Source organism: Varroa jacobsoni, unplaced genomic scaffold, assembly GCF_002532875.2.
Source record: "Varroa jacobsoni isolate VJ856 unplaced genomic scaffold, vjacob_1.0 scaffold_1204, whole genome shotgun sequence".
NCBI classification, from domain to species: Eukaryota; Metazoa; Arthropoda; class Arachnida; order Mesostigmata; family Varroidae; genus Varroa; species Varroa jacobsoni.
The window spans coordinates 107847-128771 of NW_019214106.1; the positions used below are offsets into that span (position 1 = coordinate 107847).

General features: G+C 35.9%; 2 protein-coding genes and 1 long non-coding RNA gene across 8 annotated transcripts in view; 1 reads left to right on the forward strand and 2 right to left on the reverse strand.

The window, feature by feature from the left end:
- Nucleotides 1–3706: 3706 nt before the first annotated feature.
- LOC111267640 (uncharacterized) lies at nucleotides 3707–11796 on the forward strand. 3 transcript variants are annotated; one of them, XM_022846002.2, is made up of 5 exons: nucleotides 3707–3742; nucleotides 3910–4040; nucleotides 7650–7721; nucleotides 10077–10190; nucleotides 11572–11794. In XM_022846002.2, exons 2-5 carry the CDS (start codon nucleotides 3929–3931, stop codon nucleotides 11646–11648), a joined length of 375 nt encoding a protein of 124 aa, XP_022701737.1. In that variant the 5' UTR covers nucleotides 3707–3742; nucleotides 3910–3928; the 3' UTR covers nucleotides 11649–11794. The 3 variants fall into 3 exon arrangements, with proteins under 3 accessions (XP_022701737.1, XP_022701736.1, XP_022701738.1); XM_022846001.2 differs by having other exon boundaries at nucleotides 3714–4040; XM_022846003.2 differs by lacking the exon at nucleotides 7650–7721 and having other exon boundaries at nucleotides 3714–4040; nucleotides 11572–11796.
- LOC111267641 (uncharacterized) lies at nucleotides 4808–8264 on the reverse strand. 3 transcript variants are annotated; one of them, XR_015313898.1, is made up of 4 exons: nucleotides 8084–8264; nucleotides 7619–7684; nucleotides 5950–6053; nucleotides 4808–5316 (listed from the first exon to the last, which is right to left on the reverse strand). It is a non-coding gene; the product is annotated as an uncharacterized LOC111267641 (long non-coding RNA). The 3 variants fall into 3 exon arrangements; XR_002684757.1 differs by having other exon boundaries at nucleotides 4808–6053; XR_015313897.1 differs by lacking the exon at nucleotides 8084–8264 and adding an exon at nucleotides 7972–8064 and having other exon boundaries at nucleotides 4808–6053.
- Nucleotides 11797–16832: 5036 nt separating the features above from the next.
- Nucleotides 16833–20925, reverse strand: part of LOC111267634 (uncharacterized) — a 28365-nt gene continuing 24272 nt past the window's right edge. The window contains exons 3-4 of one of the 2 annotated variants that reach the window (XM_086971386.1): nucleotides 18820–19264; nucleotides 16833–17900 (exon numbers count right to left, since the gene is read on the reverse strand). In XM_086971386.1, coding sequence (XP_086827512.1) covers nucleotides 17684–17900; nucleotides 18820–19264 — 662 coding nt within the window. In that variant the 3' untranslated portion in view covers nucleotides 16833–17683. Of the gene's footprint in view, nucleotides 17901–18819; nucleotides 19265–20925 lie in introns of those variants that run through there. The other variant, XM_022845977.2, reaches the window with a different exon arrangement.

Consider the following 20925-nt stretch of genomic DNA (forward strand, 5'->3'; position numbering starts at 1 on the left):
CTAGAAGAGATGCTTAAAACAGCGATAATAAATAGACGGCGAAATTTCTTGCGATGTGACGAGCAAGGAAATAACAATAGAATAAGATAAATCTTAGCGCCTAACCGAGAAATACAAGGTGATACAAATAGTCAACACAGAAAAAAGAAACAGGAAACCCCAAAACAAGAAAACTTAGCTTCATCCTGGTAAAAGAACATGTACGATAAGTGACACGGTAGAATAAGATGAAATCTAACAAGTATAAACTGATAACACAGTTAATAAGAAGGAAATGCTTTTTTAACTGAAAAGCTAAATTTGAATTTTTATTAACTAGATAAAGGTGTGTTATTCATGTGGCCATCATCAAACACGGTTCTTGTGTCCAATCTCATAATTTGTTACTCGCTTCCGACGTTAGAAATCTAAGCATTGCACAAATGACTGCAGAAACGACCAGGTTAACGAGGAAAAAAAATGCGGAACCTTGGGCTAGGTTGAGGGGCAATGCGAACCCGAGGATATAGGTGCCAGTGATACTAATGCCAGTAAGGAAGACAGCGGGAAAGAGCATTGACAGCACCACTAGCAATATTCACAGTATTGAGTTACGCCTATTGGCTCTGGGCTTCCTGGCAGCGGGCGACAAGGCGAGATGGCCTGCCAAAAGGGGGCCTAGAGAGCCTTCAGTTTGGTTCTGCTGATGCTGTGTTATATTACTTGCAAAGAAAATGTGGAGAGAAAAAGGAAAGTAAGCAAAAGTGGACTGCGTAATAGTACGTTGCCAAACCCGTAATAAGTCCACTGCAAATCAAACAACTTCCCTAGCAGTATGTCCGAAGCGCCTCAAGGTTAAATAATCACGCGCGGACACCGTCAGAAAAAAGGAAAAAACAAAAAAAAATCGTCAAAGACGGTTTTATCTGAGTCACCAGCAAAAAACGTGGTTCCTACCGTTTTATCCCTAACGGGACAGAAGGGCCGGCAGTCCAACAAATAAATACAGATTGTGCTTAACAATCCAGACCCAACAGCAGCCCACACTAACTGTAACAGAAGCCAAAACGTGCACGAGCAACTAGGTTGGAATCAAATGTGTGCTTTGCAAAGTAATCAAAACAATATTCAGAAATAACGCAAGGTGGTGATTTACAGACGACAAGCGGTTATTAACGTTCGTAGCATGAAACAAGTTAAAAAACGGGTCAGGGACGAAATATTCTTGGCTGCAGACGGAAAGTTCAAGACTGGTATTTTTATATTATTATAGCCCGATAGCGATCCTGATGAACTTGAATAATTATTACAGGACAATATGACTATTATGAAGCTTAAAAAAGATACTGGTCATCTTCACATGTTAGCGTTCCCACCCCTCGCCGTCTTCGACACTAAAATTTAAGCATCGAACGAATGACATAAACGAACAAGTTAGTTAGAAAAGATGCGCATCTTTTAAAGCGCCAGTCGTAAATGAAACACATCAAATTGGATCTCAAACCCGAAAAGTGCTAAAAAGAAACGATTACATGGTGGCTGAGTTCATAATAATAGACGTAAATAAAAATTGACGACACTGCTAAAAGAAGCATCCTCTAAAGGAATTAGATTTTAAGACGAGAAATAGACGAAATATTTTTTTGTAAGTGGAAAATTAAGATAACTAGAGCTCAGTTAGAATACAGGTGAACTAGGAAGAAGCTAAGGAAGAAAATAGCAAAGAGAAAATCGGTATAAGTACAGCTTACTAAAGGTGACTTAAAAATGACGAGAAGTAAAAAGAGCAAGAACAACTGCAGGGAGGTCTATTTTGAGAAGAGGCAAAACGACCCTCAGGGTATCAATAGAAATGGTGAAAAGAGAATGAAAAATTGAAGAGAAACAGCTAGTCACCTTCTTGACGAAAGTGAAATGGTTACACGGAAACTTTTTCGTAATATGGCGCTGCTTAACAGAGATGATTTTGAAGAGACGGTAATAGAAGAGCCACCTGTTGATGTGTCAGGTGCTGGCAGGCGCTAGAATCAAGCAGCGAAGCTCTTGGTCGCGATGGTAACCCTCCTGGAGCATAAAGACTTCTTTTTAAAGAATATCTCGAACTCATTTCGTAAATTACAAATTTCTGGACCAAAACAACGAAAAAAGGGAACATATAACTACACACAACGGGCAAAAAAGAAACGAAGCACTTGGATAAGCTAACGTGAGAACCAACTCATTCACGTCACAGTTAGGCAGATTATGACAGGCCTTAAGGTGCACCTTTGAATATAAATGACTCTCTCTCTCTTTCTGAATAATGAAATCTGACAGACAAATACCAAAAGCTCCCGGCATCGAACAAACCATAAAGAGAGAGCCAACACGCAAGAGTTAGTCACACTGCATGTAGCTTTCGCCATGTTATATATGCTAGCTCATACTATTACGAGCCAAACGGAAACTGCACGTGTATTTTTTGCAGAGGCCTCTGTAAATGAGGCTACCTAGGCTTATGTCCAAAGGCGTTTTTGTTTATGAACATTGCGCAGAAAAGAACAGCGCAGTTCTAGCACTGTGTTATTCTTCTATGCTTCTATTTTATTGTATTGTTTTGTAAAATGGTATGTTACAAAGTACCTGACAAAGGTGAAAATGTCTAATATGAATAAGGCGTAGGGATACATTTTCGTCTCTACAAATAATTTAAGCAAGTCAAAAGTAACTTAGGTATATTTTATAAACGAAAAGTCACAGTTTATCAGTACGTCTGAAATTTTCGTGAGTGAGGTGAAATGTCGTTCCATAACGAATCGAATGGTCTGCCACAAATCTCAAGCAATCATCAACGTACCACGTAGAGGTACGTTGTTGATTAGAGGTATAAATAGAGGTTGATGGAAGAGGAGTGATGTACACCAAAGATTCAAGAAAAATGAATATGTGATATAAACCTTATATTATATAGATTTCTATACATAGATATTAATTTCTTGTGGCTGTGAAATTTACTAGGCTCCTTAAGTTTTTCATCTCATGTATTATATGTAACTGTAAAGCTATTCCAACCGAAGCATTCCAGCGAAATCTGAGAATCGTTATGATAAAGAAAAAGTTATGGTAAAGTTTGCAGGTTTTATAACAATGTAGAAAAATGAAGTGAAATCTAACCATCCAACTAGTACTTTGCAGTCACAGTATTACATTATACTTCTCATTTTATAGAATTTTGTTTATCAGATCATTATCAAATTTGCTTAGGAAAGTCCTGGAAAGGAACATATAAGTAAGTTCATTCAGATTACATAGATCTCGAAAATCCTGTGGCCTCCATTGATGCGCATCAAACTAATGAGAAAGCACTACCTAAACTGTAGTTTTTTGCTAAAATTTCAAAGATTACCATTCATAGCAAATTGCGAAATTTATACTATTTCATGTTAAACAGCCACAAAGGAGAACAATTTTTATTATTAAAATTAATTAGTAATAACTTTCTTTGTGGGTCACTGCCTATAAGACATCATATGAGGCAAATCTTTCTAACTACACTTAAATTAGTGATGTCGCCATTGTTTTTCCTAAACAAGTGTATCATTTCAGATGTTGGAGACTGCAACACGATTTTTTGGCGGTTCAGTAGTGGCCTTCTTTCTCAATTACGTTGTAAAGCTCAATCTCAAGACCATGACCTATTTAGCCCTATTTAGCACACATTTGTGTATCCCTTTTTTACCATAATGAACGAGCAAACAGTGTAGATCAAGGAAGGAATATTACAGTGAGTCCGTAGTCATAAGCTTAAAAACAATAGCCGTGCTGCTGATTAAAATATTTTCTGAACGGAAGAAAGTCAACCAGTAATATCCAAAAATTTGGCATAGTTGTTCAAGAATCCACGAAATTAGTTTATAAAGTATAAATTAACTTGCCTTTTGTACCCTATAGATAGCTGAGTTAAAAGAAAATGAATATTCAACAAGTATACATAAGGCGGAATCGACTACTTGAGGTTTCGAGATACGTCATTGTGCTTGTGGTTTTTGAGCTGTTTGCCACGCTTTGCTTAGCTCAACCATGTAAGTAAAAACTTGTGGCTACGAAGTGCGTACTTTCGCTCGTTGTTTCACATGTAGCATTATTCTACTTCGCAGTTTTTAAGGACTTCTATTACTTAGTACCAATTTCTTGATACAAGTCTTTGGTCCGAGGATGAACTTCCAAATAATGTTAAAAAAAAAATAATAAGTATCTATTTTATGAAAAGTAGAAGTCTTTTGCCTAACAAAACCTATAAGACACATGCGATTGTTTATCTTTTACTTAGTCTTAGTATGTTTTTAGTTAGCGACCTAAGAAGATCAAATAGCTATGTCATAATATTGTATATGTAAGTACCGCGAGTTTTATTTGAAGTAGAAGATGGTAGTAATAAGATGCTTCCTTAAGTACACTGCTATAAGAAGCCCCGGACTTTTAAGGGAAGTGCGTAGTTTCTTTTAGCCCTACTGTGATTTCTTTGACAAGGCGCTTAACGCAATTTGCCTTTGTAGTTTTTGAATTTATCATTATAATGTTGTTTTACGCTCTTAAAATGCCCTTTTTTGTCTCTTTGGTCATTTTGTGATTAATTTTTTCCGGTTCTGTTGTGAATATCACTTCGCAATATTATCCTTTGTCTTTTCATAATTATTCCTATAATTTAAAATGTTTCAGTTAATCAGTCTTACTTCATGAATATCTATAAGATCGTTATTATTTTTATTGCCAAAATTACAAGAAAGCGCTGTTGACGATACTAATGGCATTTTCGAGAACGCTAAGATTGTGTAAAGATGTTACAATGTTTTGTAATGTTAACGAAAAGCAATTTATTATCTCCATACATGATAAGTGTAGATTTAAACCATGTTAATTAACACTTTACTGTGTGTGAAACAGCAGGTACCGCATTTGTTATTTCGGTTAACTTAGACCATAGTCTTCCTCCGCAATATAGGGCCATTCTTGGATGCCAGATAAAGCGAAAGCCATTACAAATGTGTAGTAACCGTAAGGTTTTAGCTTAAGTGAAGTTTCAGCAAAATTGCTCGAACAGAATTGTTTTGTCCTTTTATACCATAGTGCGTGGAAGACTCGGCTCATTGCATTTCTAATGTCAAACAATTACTTGTTGAGCAAATACATAAATCGGATACTCATTCATCAGCTAGGAAAATTCATCAAAGAGTGATATTCATATAAATATAGGGAGGCGGTGAGGTACACCACAGCGCCCTCTTGCGGCTTGCAGAAATTGGGATTCTTCAAGTATGTGTCGACTTGCATATGGGGCCCTCCGAGTATCCAGTATTCCTGCAATAACGGATCCCAGTTAAGCTGACCAAACGCCATCTTTGCTGTACCGCCAAGATAATCGATGCCAAACATGTGCCTTAAAAATGTTGGCATTCAGTGGATAGCACAATTGAATATCATTGAATGGCAGGTTCGTCATAATCGTGTCGAATGGACATTTCGCTAAAGGATAAATGAAAAAAACCTATTCACACGAACACGTGCTTTCGTTGCTTACGATAAAGTCTTGGCATAGCTAAATATCGGAATAACTAAATGCAATGCGAAATCCATAAAGAGACACATTGCGCGTTAATGTGTTAAAAACAATCTAGTAAAACTAAGGACATACAGATTCAATCTCAAATAGTTAAGTGATTATGTAATGCAATGAAGAGTGAACGACACGCAGAAACAACAACCACCAATTTCGCGTCACATAGTGATACTCAATAAACGGGATGCATTTCGTTGTCAGTAAGTGGCAGAAAGGCCCTGCGTAATATCCTGCTAGGTTAGAGCAGAATTACGGTAGCGTCTCGAGTAACACTAGTAAAGTGTAATAATGCGTGCCATACGAAGATCCATGAAGTGGGGTGTAAGTCGCGACCGAATTTTTAGTAAATTCTCCTATGACGAAAAATACCCAACTCCATTGCCAGGCGATGATGAATTAATGAAGTTACGGATAAACCGGACACATGCAATGAAGTGCCTTCACGCCGCGGCATGACAACGACCTTAGATCATTGTATCTAAGACACGGAAGAAAAGTAATAAAATCGATTAATTGCTATTTCTAAACGATGGTAACAAACTATTATTTACTTTTGAGAAACGGAACTCACCAATTATTACTAACCTATATATTTGCCTCTAAATTCATAATTATCTGACTGCAGTGCGTGTGCTTATAGTGGTAAATAGCCAAGGATTTTATGTAAATATTTATATTAAGTCTTTAGCTATTACTCTTCATTTCGTCTGTTAATGACACATTGTTCAAAATAATCCAAAATTTTCGAATGAGTAAGTAATAAAGTTTAATAGATTACTTTTTATGAATCTTGTTTTATTTTGTCACTGAAATGTTACGTATGGTTTAAAAGCGATGTCTGTCCTTCGCAAAGTCTTTGTGATTGCTTCTTGCGACGGAACATTCCCGGGATTCAGCCTCCAAGAGTGAATGTTTTAAGGGGCAAAGAACTCAATTTCGATACCTTCTATTTCGTATTTTGTCCGGGTCACATATTTTCTAAACTATATCTGGATTATTTATGTAATGTACGGAAATACGTTTATAGCTGAGAAGCTTACGAAAGCGGTTTGTTAAATTTACGGATAGTATCTTGGATCTAAAAAAAGTGCTCCGCGTCAGTTTACCAAATAGATTAGTAACATGAACTGTACCTATACGAGGCTCGTAAAACATCTTCATTTAACAGGACATATTCAGACTTAGATCGCCAATTTTCCAGTCAGCTGATAGCTATTTTGTTTCAATAGCTCCCTTAATAGAAGGCTCTTCCGGTCGATCTCAGAGAGCTTAGAAAGCAAAATGCGTTTCAAATGGCGAAGATGCAGGTGTTAGATATCGTTTAAAAAGAACTGTTTTAAGCGATATGTAACACCTGTGCCAAACATATATTATGATATAAAGAAACTCAGTTTAGTGGAAGAACGTTATGATTAATATGTTTTATATCTTACCCAGTAAAATGCACACTGTAACACAAGTACTACGTTCGAAACAGCTAACAAGGTTTTAGCTGTTAAATTGTGCAGGGATGCTAAAAAATTAATTCATCGCGTCTAAATCTTATTTGTTTACCAAACCTTATGGGTATATAAACTTGATCATGCCAAAAATTCTCTAACTGACTCTTAACTGTAAATTGATACCTACGCACCGCACAACTTTAGTTATTTATAATTGTCTTTTCGCTTGCTATATACCTTCTTTAGCATACTTTACATCAGTTTACACATCAGTGTGTTTTTCCTTTAGCGCTTCTTTAAAAGCTTAGGTAGGGTCTAAGTGCGCTCAGTTGCATTAGGTGTGACCCATTGTGAACATCTTAATAAAACAGCATAAATTGTATAAGGTTTGGATAAACATTCATAATTAAACGTTTTTTTTGGCTGCAGTAGATGCTTAATACCGCCCATTCATTTTTTAGAGCAGCCTTAAAAAAATTAGTTTTCAAAAGTAGTAAAATGTTTTTTTTAATATCCCACTTTGGAGAGCACCTTATCATCTTTTTGATGATTCAAATGGATTTGTTGGTATAATATAATTTAGTATTTAAGGCTTACTAACCTGCCTCATTTCCTCATTATCTTTTTGACAGCACGTCCGCCGAACGAACAGCAGTTCTCTGACATACTTGAATCAATTTTTGAGATGGTCCGGGAAATTACGCGTAAGCAAACCGTTATTATTCAGTTAAGAAATATTCAAATAGGTTTTTGTATGGCATACAACTATGAAGTGAAAACATTCATGCAATTTTTTCTACATTCATGCAAGATATGTAATAGAAAGTCAAAGCGCAGTGCTAAATAGTACCTGAGCCATCAAATAACCGTTATAAGCACATCATCTTTAAAACAAAGTTCTGACAACACAAGCTTGCTCTCTTATCTCTAAATTTAGAATACTTTTAGACGTACTTTTTTGCAAATATTTTAAAATTGTTTAGAAATGGCTGATTGTGATACCGGACACATAGATTTTTAGACACGCTTAGTTTTCACTGTCTCGCTTCAAAGAAGGAACACGTACTACTAGATGGTATATGTGGCATCGCTTGATGCCTCTAGGTCGCTGGGGCTGACCCCATTATAGTTTAGTGGGTAACGTATTTGCCTGCTTATCTTAGGAATTCGTCGTGGATCAGATTCGAATCCGGGTATAGTCATTTCATTTCGAGCTGGGAGCCAGCCTTATGATGAATGCCAAACGATGATATTAGATGTCAAAATGGAGAATTAGAGAGGTTATCGGAAAAATCGAAAGAGTTCTCAATTTAAGCGATCATACGTTCCATGACATGTTAAATGCATGTTCCATTTGTTACGTTTGGTACTGGTTAAACATCACCTCAGACACCTGGTCCTCAACACGAAACGAGCACCGGATTCTACTACATGTTAGTGCAGAGTCTCTCTCAAGCAAGCATCTAACGTACAGAAATAATAGATGTATATTCAGCAACAGCCAGAAGCGGGTGTATCATGTATTTTGAGATTCGAGATCGGTCCTTTAGGGAGTAATAAAAGTCAATCAAAGCGCGTTGTCCAATGGGCTCACGAGGTACCGAGATAATTATATGAGAGATACTACATGCGAGAATATGTCATTGCATGAGAACCTCTATTTTAATTGGGAGTTAGCCAATTGTTTTAATGTAACTTCAAGATGCGTTTTAGTCCGGCCATTTAAATATAGCAAACCAGTCTAGCCTTCCAATAGTCATTATATTTTAAATGAAGGAGAAACTCGTGATCACAGTTTTTTAAGGATATTTTTGTGTTTCAGCTTTTCTTAATGTATTTATTCGTACTAGCCCGAATATTTATTAGCTAATGCTAAAGGCTTTATACAACTATTTATCTTCTATTTACAATAATTTCTACAAGAAAAATATTTTTTTTAGTACGTCTGTCATTTTCTTTTCAATATTATCTAGAGGTGCTTACACACGGAAAAACCTTCAAATTGATAGTCTACGCCGCTTTGTTGCCTGCATCATGAATATTTGCCCAAGATTTTCCAGTGCTGTGCATTCAGTCGTGAAGGGGAAGGCATTGTCCTTTTTTTCTTGCGAGCAGAAAATACATATGTCGGAGGAGAATTTCCTTACACTACCTAGGCAACTTCAAAAATGATAGCATCTTATCGGCATCTGTATTAAGTAAAACGATAGTGCTTCCTCCCGTCTTTTTATCCGTGATCAAATTGTCCGCAATAATGCCTGGCTCAGTCGTTTCTAAAGTGCGCTGAGGTGTGGTTACCACTCTCCTTCCCTAATGATTTTTTTTTATGCGCATCCCGTTTTCTAAGTCTTGCATATATATATGGCTTTGAAATCTTAGGGGTAACCGTTGTTCGAAGCAAGGCCTGGGTGCCGTTTTTTTTTTCTTTTCACTGGGATACTCGTAAGCTTAAAAGCCTGAGCGTTTTAAAGAAATATTTCAGCTAGTGTTTTAATTGTCACAGGTTTGACCTATACGGAAGCCCGATAGGGGTGATCGCTTCAGTCAATCACTCAGACTTAGCCATCAACATTGATAGTCTAATTTTTTATTCCTTGGGACTATAGACATCGGGAAGAAGTCAAGCGAGCCCAGCAAGGACGTTAGCGGTTTTATTTTAGCGAGCTATTGTGCTTTCGCTCCGCTTTTCCGCTTGAAACGGAAAAATACTTAAAACACATTCGTAAAAACATAATAAGTTTTTCAGAGCTATTTAGCTTACCGCAAAACTTCAGCAACTTTTAAACCGTATAAAGTAGAAAAACGGTGTTTTGGCGCGTATTGAAGTCACTCCTTTTTATTTACATAACAACACCAGCGTTCCGAGGCTTCTTAACGGCTGTGTACTGGCGATTTCCATTACCGTTCCCAATCCAGTTATTGATAACTTACTTAAGAAATGCGATGGCTAGATATGTTGACGATTGCTAAGCAATATATCCATCATCTTTTTGGGAATTCTGGATATCTATATGAATTTTTCCATGATGTTTCATTAATCATGTTTTGGAATTTGGTAGGTAGTGTAACATTGCTGATAACGGATGTCACGAATGCGTTGGGGATTAATACGAAAGATGGAGGAATTGGCGGAGTTATCGGAGGAACCTTAAACCTTCTCTCCGTTGGAACTGGTAACTATAAGCAAATAGCTATATCTGATATCCTAGCACAATGCTGCGACACTCTTTGTATGCGCACGGGAGCTATTTGATCCACGTGTAAACTGCTACATGTAAATTAACGTGTACTAGTTATATCCGCATCCGAAAGCACCCATCGTGGGCTTTATAAGCTAACTAGTTATCATTTGCCTGTCGGCCTTGGTTTTTAATACATAGATTTTTTAATAATTGGATTGTTATATCATGTGTGCTGTAATGAAATTGTTAGTAATCGAAATAGTAAAAGCTTTTTATCTTATGTCCATTTTCTAAAGTACTATGTATTGCAGCTAATTCTCTGATGATGCAATGCACGCTGATAATATTGATGATCTAACCCACATTAGCAAAATACACAAGCTTGGTAAGTTGCCTCGTTGAGTGTCAGGTGTTAATCTGCAGCAACTTTAAGCTCGAAAGCCGTTAAAGAAGCATACAAATTTATGGAGCAGGAGTTTTCAATTAGAGCTTTCGATATTTTATGAAGTAACTATATTTTTCTTGTATAATAATAAGTCGTCGACAATAAATTTATAAAAAAAAGCACCACCTTTGTTTTGCACTTTCTCGCCTATTAAAATTTTTATGATATAGGTCTATAACGATTTATGAAGCACAGAAGGAGGCATCTTTTCATGTATCTTATTATTTGTGTATCGTATTAGTCATGTATCTTCCCTTAATAATGAAAACAATGTCTACAGAGGAAAAGGGTTCTAACAGATTCTAACAGTTGATGATGATGATGGAATATCCGTGTTCATTAGTTTAACTGTTGGAGTTTACAATGCGTCGCTTACGAATATACACGTTCACATGTAATTTCTATTATTTATATGAGTACCACCGTGCTTTATTGATAAATATTGCCACAATTTCATATTTAGAAAGAGAAGCAATGAACATTATATTTACTATTAATTGAAAAAGTACTTCAAAATTGAAGTGTCTATGAAAAATTCGATAATAAACTAAAATGAAACTCAGTAATGTACAGTAACCTCGAGAACGGTTCATTCTTTGACTGAATTCGCCATTTAGCGTTTATACATGCAATATGCATGTAGCGCTCATTCAGTCAGTCAGTTTTGAGATTTCAACGTATTAAGACTTGATAGCGTGTTAGTCATACTTTCGCAAGGCAGAAAAGTCGTTCCCATACTGTAGTTTAACCGTAAGTAACTCGTTCCAATACTTGTAGCACGAAACAGATGGTGTGATTCTTTTTTTTTTGTAGATGTTACACGTGTGGTAGTTCGACTACGCAGACCCTGACACCGCTTAACGACAGCCAAAGAGCTCTAAAAGTGCGCGTGATGTTTACCTCAATGTGATTTTTATTCACTTTCAGATATCGTCACAGGAGTAGCGTCTCATATAATTGGTGGAGGTGATCTGTTTGGAGGGCTTATACCAGTTCTCGGTTAGTGGTATCGGAGAAGTATTAATATTTGCTACTCAATTAGAAAACGTGTGGATTGTACACAAGTATTTATTATTCAGAAATAAACTTAATGATTTCCTGGGCAAAAGAAACAGTCCTCTATCGGCATTAACTTACAGCATTTACTTTAGACAGATTAAAGGTATAATAGCTATGATGTGGAATAAAATTGAGTAAGTGAATTGTCAAATGTTTACGGTAGGTATTATCGTTACAATCCTTAAGTTAGCTGGTGGTATCTGAGAAAATGTGCATAAGTGTCTATCTAAGTTTTTAATTAAAATCGTTTTAAAAAACAGATTTAATCCTTGGAAAACGATCGAATAAAGGCTTGAGCTGCTAAAATATGATGCTTCATATGAAGGATATGTTAACGGGCTGGCATTTCGGTGAAATACAATCCAGCTTTTATCTTAGTCCTATAGTGCTCTGGATTCGGACGCATACTGTTCTCTCGATGGCTACATAGGTTAGGTAAACTAATGTCGTAGCTCAATTCCTACTCGACCACAGATGATGGAGAAAACTGTAAAAACGGGCGCCATCAATCAAGCCGCCTATAGACCGAGAAGAGTAACAGGTTAAATACTGTGCCAATGCACACGCAAGCGTCACACAATGCGCTTGATCTGGTTCATTAATGTTTCAGCACAGCAAAAAACTTGAACCAGTGTAGAGCAATAAACGGTGCTATGAGAGCGACGATCAACGAGTAAGCCCAATTTTAGTCAAATCAGATTACGCAGACCTTCATGACCTTTAACAAGATTACGTCCAGCTTCCGTACGGTTCGGTGGAAAATGGTATTTTTGATGAAATAGTAAGAACGATGCCAGTGACATAACAAGCATGGTTGTTTGAATGGAAATCCGAAAACAATATGCCCTGACTTGTGCACTTTAATACATATTCGACATTCCCCTATTTAGTTAAAAACAAATACACTGAAAAAGGAAGTAAAAATTAGGAAAAGTTTTAAGTGATGCACAGAAGTACTATGGTACGGACCTCATAACTAGTAATGTTGAAGAATCACATATGTCAAAATGGTGCATTAAATTGTAGTGAATAAACAGATACGTCAAAATAGCTCATTGGATAGACATTAATATGCTTATGTGTGGTGAACGCGTACAGTGCACTAAGAATCTAAACATACACGAGGTAAAAGAACGTAATACGGTTTTCCACGAAGTAATTCTTGTGGATAAAATAGATTTGACAGATTTTTATGAGTTCTCCAAAATATTTATACTTATGAAGCGTTTCCATATAAATACAGTTTAGTGTATATTGTTTGCGTTTGTATTATAAAACAAGTTGAACATTTAAACATTTGGGTATAAAAATATACTAAATATAGAGATTGATTATGAGACGGGGAAGTAAAAAATGTTACCAATTCTGCGGTTTATTAAAGATATTCTTAGGCTCTCAAATTTTTACGGATCGGGCGGTACTTCTTACGCTATAGTTCCTTACAAGTAGAATTTTCTAACACAGCGCCCGCCGGAGCAATAAAGATTTAAAAAGGGGACAAGCGCTTTAAGCGGGATAGCTAAAGCTTGGATTTATGCATATATGCGTATATCTTAAAACCAAATTAATTCGTTTGCAGTACTCCTTTTACAAGGTCTGGTTAATTAGAAAACATACCTTTTTCTTTCATTTTAGCCAAATTATTTGGGACAGGTTGAAATAATAAGGTCTCTTCTATAAATAAGAACCCTCTTTTTTTAAATTGTAGTCATAATTCTTAAATTTTTACAAGCTTTATGTCATATCTGTTTGCATTTTCATGTCTAGCAACAACAATATCGCCCAACGTTGCATCCTCTCATTAAAAGAACCGAACTTTATCATTTCTTATGGTATTGGAATAGATCTTATGGTATTGGTACCTTTGGAATAGAGCCTTGGCAAAAGATTGCTGAAGCTTACTTACATTATTTTTGACGAACTAAAGAATTCCATAACAATCAAAGAATGAACTAATAGAACTAATTTCGAATTACGGGTGGTAATAGATAGCAGCATGAGAAGACTCTACTTACCGTCCTCAGAATTTCTAACGAGCAGACAACAAGCGTGTTCGCTTGGATGTTAGCAAAAAAAAAGCGTCAAAGGAGTAAGAGTGGAAAAACGTCACACCTACTACATAAACAATTGTTTTCACTCCGAAGGCTATGAAATTTTAAATGACTAGGTTTGCAATATGTATATATATTGGTGAGCCTTAGAAATTGTTTCGTTTTGAGAAAATAAGAAATAACCCGACTTTCGCAGGCGCAAACATCAGGCAGGAAAAGTCTGTTTAGTCGATTTTATTAAGCATGCTTATTAAGTATAGTTCACGGTTTTACTAAACGAAGTATGGCACCTAATTGGGTTAAAAGTTTAGCGAGCCGTTTGTCATAATGGGCATGTGGTCTCCCGCCATTTTTGGTAGTAGAATAAAGCCTGTTCTTTCTACAAAAATAAAACAGAAAATTCATCCTTGTAAGAACTAATGCGCTATTTTCGTAATTTGAGCGGAAGTGACATATTCTCTCTTGCGCTCAGTCACTTTGCGCTGGACGAAAAATATTTTTTGCCCGAAATGAACGGTTTATGTTATTTCCAGTCTTCATGCGGCTTTTGGAAAGTCCGAAGATGGAATCTGAGTCCAACAGATCCCCGATAGGTTTTAGATTTAAGGGATTCAAACATTTATTTAAATTACTCACAAAGCAGTTTCATAATTTGTTACTAACCAGTTGTTAACTGAGTAATCCAGATAATTTCCATTATTAGCCTTTTTACGCCTTTTTGCACTGTTTGGCCTTTTGTCAGCTTGAAACTTAGTTCCGGCGGACTTTTTTGTATGTATCGTGTTTGAGCATCGGTGTGGCGAGTTTATGCCTAGCAATATCCCTTAACGCACAATTACTGTTTGCTGTTTCGAAAAGGAATATTTTTAAATTGGCTAGTGAAAGCTTCAGGTTCTAAATTGAAACTACCGTTGTGTAATATAAACGTAGCCATCAAGAGTAACACTTCTAGGATTTTTTTGAAAATTTTGATATATAAATAGGAAGATTGTGAAATGTTTTTTCTTCTTAAATACAATCTTAAAAGCAAAGCATAAAAAGGTTTCAGCTTATATACAATTACGCTTTATAGGTATGTAAATACTTCTAGTTAGTTCAAAGGTATGATGGACTGCAAATATTGTTCCATTTGCTTGGTACCTAAGTATTCTGACGTATGAGAAACAGATTTCAACATCAAGGTCAGCTTGCGATTCGAAGTAATCTATTTTAATGAAATTATTCAGTTGGTCAATCTTATCCATATAATCATAATGGCGATTGATGAAACTGATAGCGACTTTTTGAACTTTCTTATAGATAGTGTAGCTGTGTTGTTTTTACAGATAACATACTGATTGGTCAGATTAAGTTGCGCATGCTACATATTTACATACTGTTATACGAGTATTGTGCATTTGATTCAGAAGACTTTTTCAGCACGTACGTTAGTTTAGAGCAGGACGGAATCTATTAAATTGATTTTCTTGTATTTGACACGATAACTTCGAAATCAAATTTTAATTTGCTTTTCACCAAGGTCCACACTAGACACAATATTTATCCACCGCAGTCAGGTATATTTTCTAGGAAAACCTCTGTTAACTTCCAATTTAACCTTTCGACGCTGTATGATTGTTTTTGCTTGATCTAAAAGTTCTATTTATTCAATATTAGAACGTCGTGTTCACTTCGCTAGTTCAAAAATGTCAATAGGCAAACCATAGTAGTGTTCTCTTTAGAGAGGTTTGTCACAGACGTTGCTGTTCTTGCTATGGTAAATATTTAGACAAATTAGTCTGGCGTCAGCACTGTCCGTTGCGGTTTTAAAAGAATTGGAAATGACGACACTTTCGATTGAAATGGCCGCGTAGAACTATGAAAAGAACGAAATGGAAATCCGTATATTTCATGGATACATTGTGCTTTTGTGTCGAGCAACTCGCAAAGCCTCGAATCATTGCAAGCCGTTCAGTGAGGAGCTGGTTCTCAAATAGCGACTTCTCAGATGTCGCGGCTTAACGATTAAAATTGTGTATATGTGAAAATTTATATTTAGTAGTTTCTCATAGTTTGTCTCGATTATCATCGATGGGGTTTAATTTGTAACGCATTTTGTGAAAATTTTCGAGTTTGGCAACAACTCGTTTTTGAGTGACACAAAAGGGAGCGAGCCATAAATATGAAAACATTACTTTTTCTAGGGAACCTCTAGTCATCACATCTCAAACGATTGTTTCCTTTTCCTTCCAACAATGTAACGTAAAACGAGGTATTCTTTTCTGTACGTTAGCAAAGATTTTTTTTGGATGAATTGACGCTCACTCTGTGAGATTGATTTTCCAGTAATCTCTTTCGTGAAACTGGTCGGCTGGTCACTGTTGGTTATAGATTTTTGTAAAAAAAAAAAGATCTAATTCCACCGCTTACTAAAACCTTTTATTAACACTATTTAGGTAGAGGCAGACTGAGTGAAGGAATGTGTAGGAGCAAACATTTAAGTGTAGTTACTGCAAGTTGCCAGGTAGAAATGACAGGAAAGCAAGCTGTCGAATGACATAACAGTGTTGCTACTGCAAGGTTTATGTGAAAAAAAGATGTCACTATCCTTGTAAATGTCGTCAGAGTTAATTTTGTCGGTGATGCGATATTAGTTGATATTATATACTAGATTGTGCAAATTATATATAATAATTTATCTATTTAACGTCGAATTTATTGAAATACCAACATTCGTAAATACCGCTTATACTTTACGTGAATAAATTCAATAATAATAACCGTAATACCATAGCAGAAATCTAAACACACTGAGTGAATCGCCTACAGACTGAAAAGACATGTGTCTTTAAGTTATAACTTTAAGCGGAATAAAATTAACTCTAACTCATATGAAGGCTTTACAATCATACTATTTTAAAATGCTTGGGTGATTAAAAAAATTGGGAATTGTACATTGTTAAATTAACGTGCGACCAAATATAGTACAAGTGCCAGTTGATTAGTTATCCAAATATTTTGAGCAATTGTATACGAATAATCAAGTGAATTTTGTAAATGTCGGCCGAATGTTTTTTTACAAAAAATAAAAACGAGATATTGACTTAACAACCTTTATTGAAGTACAGAAAAGGTTTAAAGTACACTACATCTGCAGAATTGGATTAAGTTACTATATTTTAGTTAAACAATATGAATTTGCATGTAACGTAAAAGCCATCTTTCCTTTATATAAATGTAAATTTATAGGTCGTGAGTGCTTAAAACTCCGACGTATGATACTCATTTCAAGGTTTAACTATAGGACTAATGGGTTAAGCTACTAAAGTAAAGCTGTATGTAATATTGATAACAAGGTACAATTAGAACATGTAACCTTATTTATACCTGACTTCTTGAAAAATAAATTAACTGCAAAAAAAAAAACTAGAATGACAATGATGACAGCGAAATTAGTTGTTTCATTGTTTTCTGTCTTCTATAGCTGAATTTTTGTGCAGTGTATTTATTGCACAGCAATTCAGCGATGTCTACTGGCTTATTGAAAGGCTATAAACGCAATACTCACTGCTCCTTTTTTCATGAATTTGCTTTTTTACGCAGTTTTGATAGTCTCACAGTTTTGCCTATAAGGTGATAGATGTGTTCAGGCTGCAACTTAGGCTACGTAGATTCCAGAAAGTCAACACAGCTGTAGTGGGTTCTTTCGTTCAGTATATATTAATAGTGATTACTGTTATTGACTGTTGTTACCACATTGACACCTATAAAAAAAAGCCAAATTTCTATCTGTACCCGTTTTACAATGTTGAAATTTAAATTGCATAAGGCATGGCGGATTCATTCAAAAGCAGAAGTTTGGTTTAGAGATAAATATGTATAATCTATGTAATTCCAAATTACGTTTTAGACTACTGATAGTTTGTCCTTGTTTTATATGATCAACATGATTATTTATCGTCTGACTGATGGTGGCTAAATTCATTGTTTTCGCGCGCATTGTGACGGTGTAGGCGAAAAGTTGGCTGTTGTTCTAGATGTTCTTCGCTTGGATGACTATGACCCTGGCCATCGATGTGGTCGATGCTTCCTAAATGTTCACCTAGCGACGAGAGAATGATCGTCGGGCGGAACGAAGAGTCATCGTCATCACCATCATCACTTCCACTAAAAGATTAAATCTCTATAAAATATTGCTTTTCACGGCGCTCCTATTCTATAATAAATATATAAGCTATGAAAATAGATATGAGTAATGGACGTTTAAATTACTTTCAATGCTAAATATTACTAATGAATGTGCATGCAGTAACGCTGGTATTAATCAAGACTCAGACATAGTCTACTTATAAAAACACGTGCAGGAACACGCTTTTAATTAAAGATCTAAAGCGATAGTATGAATGACGTTGGATTGGGGACTCGATTATTTTACAAATATTAAGATTTGGCCTACATAGGTAAGTTTCGTGTAACCCAAAATTCTCACTCGTTATGCACAACATCGTGGCTTCTATAGCTTAGCATTCAATAGAGATACCGTATGTTTTCTAGGCTTCGTCTGCGCTTCTTCCAAGCATCAGAATTTTTGTGATATGTAAATCTTTCTATTCATACTTGCAAAAACTCATTCATTCGTCTACATTTGCCGATAGATTTATCAGATGCTTATCGTGAATCACTAGACGATCATTCATCCGTATGAATCGCTAAATCAGTATTGCTAACTCGCTTGGGTGCTGTATTTAAAAAAAAAACGTAGAAACGTTATTGCAAATGCTGCAACGTTTACGAATGAGATAAGTTCTTAAAGTGATTCTGCTTGTATCTTTCGCTAGCCTTAGGAGACTTTTCTGTATCGCATTGAAGCACATTGCACATACAAACGACACGTTCGCCTGGTTATACGTAGTATGCATCTTACCTGAAAAGATACCCAGCGGTTAATTCTTTTGCTAAGTTGTTTTATTCTACTGTCATTTTACTACTATATACTAAATAGGATTATTATCTAGGGTTTTCTACAACTCCGTGCTCTTTTATTGTGAAAGAAGTGTTGAAAAATTGGCAAATAACTGTGACCCACCTGTACTGTTCGGTTAGGATGAAAGGTTGCTTTTGTTCACCTTTGTGCTCGAAGTAAAATTGCTGTCCACTAAAATGCCACTGGTCCGATGGTGTGTAAGTGGGCAATATTTGGGGTATCCGTGTGGGTGGTTCTATGCCATCTATACTATTACTACTACTGCTACTAGGACCATAACTTTGCTGCAATCCTTTTTTACGAGTGTCCTGTTTTCCTTGATTATTATTTTCATTTTTCTTAGTCTTGTGTTTTTCACAAATTGTTGCTTTGTTTCTGGTTTTGGATGTCTCCCTGTGGTATTGTCCTCGACGAAAATCAGAACGACGATCTCCAATTTGAAGCGTACTCAGACTGTCGCGCGCAGCCTCGTATCTTGTCTTCGAAATTAATGGCCCGTTTGCTAAAGGTGATCCTAGTTGATCATTTCCAGTCAAAATCGTTCCGCCTGCAAAGTAGTTGAACTATGCGTATCTCTGCTCTTTGATCTCCTATGATATACGCGTTTTACGCTTTGTTATTTACATATAGCAATTTATTGTTTCTAAATTTTAAAGAAGGTAAACTAACCTCAATTTTTCACCTCAAGAATTTCAATATACAGCGATACAGTCTAGTCTTCTTCTCCATTATAACTACACATTACTTGACGGATTTTTCTAGATCTTGGACCCAAGCACAATTAGCACATCATGTATGTCAAGGTCTGCTATCATAGAAGGATTTCTATGATAGCAGACCTTACAAGTGTTATGGTGAATGTATGCTGTTGCGGGCGAAAAAAAAATAAGCACAGCTTCTTCAAAATTTCAAATATAATGCTCAAGAACGGTTTTATTGAGAATGAGCATATGACTGCACCTTCAAAATAATTAGGCTACTAATTCGTCCTAGTCAAGCCTGAAATGAGTAAATTTAGACAAACTCTTGGAGTATGAATTCAATTTCTTCGTTCAGACCCATTTGTTTGAAATAGCCTTTTATAGGCCACATTTGAAACACGTCTATGACTACGCTTGAAAGCTAAGAACGTCCATGACTACACTTTGAAAGTTAAGAACGTCCACGATTATGATTTGACAGCATTTGGGACGTTGGGAGCAACAGTACGACTGGCGTAAAGTAGTATCTAGCAAACAGGCACAACGTATGTCTAAGCATCAAATGCAATGCGACTGATGTGGTAAGTACGATACACTTTATTCGGGAATTGCGCCACAGAAACATTTTCAGGAGGGTTTGAAGTTATTTTGAAGAAAATGAAATATTTACAGCTACACCATTTTCGTATGGACTTCAAGATTACTAAACGTTTAAAGGTTTATCATTGTTTTAGATGTCTTAGTAAGAATACTGCCATCGCATTGATTTAGTCCATCTACAATTAGCGTAAAATGGGTACTTCGAACTTTATATTATGCTGTTACGTTGTATATATATATAAGTGACTATATATATATATATATATGTACATTTATATATATATAGTCACTTACATAAACTGTTGAACCTGTTTTAAGCCAGGGGATGTCCTATTTACTTGAAAAGCCTTTACACAATTAACTATTAATAATTTGTGGTGATATTTTATATTGTAATAATGGGTTTACTGCGAACGATATAAACAAGATCCAAAAACAAACTATAGATGGCATTAAGAGTCAATTATTATAAACCTCAGAAGAGCTGAGCTTCGAATAGTTGCAGAGAGAGAATTCATCTGTATTCACGTATTTGTAGCTGTTATCTCTACAAAAGTGTTGATGCTTTAAAAAAACAGTTGTTTTTGGTGCAATACAAGAAGTTTGCAGGGAATAGTCATTGTCATCTCCTCTATCATCGAAACTAGTATAACCGTCTAAAAAAGCTTTAATACAACTCGTTTTTCAATTATTTTTCACAGCTGAAATCCTTACTTATCGGTTGTAAAATACAGACAGGCTCCAACTAGTGTTGCAGGAACGCGTATTGAAGTTTGCACACAAGACGTTGAAGAACAGAAAACAAAAGCGGACATTCATATTTGTTCATTAGTTACAGTCTGCGCTAAAAGTATTTTTACACATAAATCTATTGTAGGGTGTATACTGGAAATTGGAGGGGGTAAGT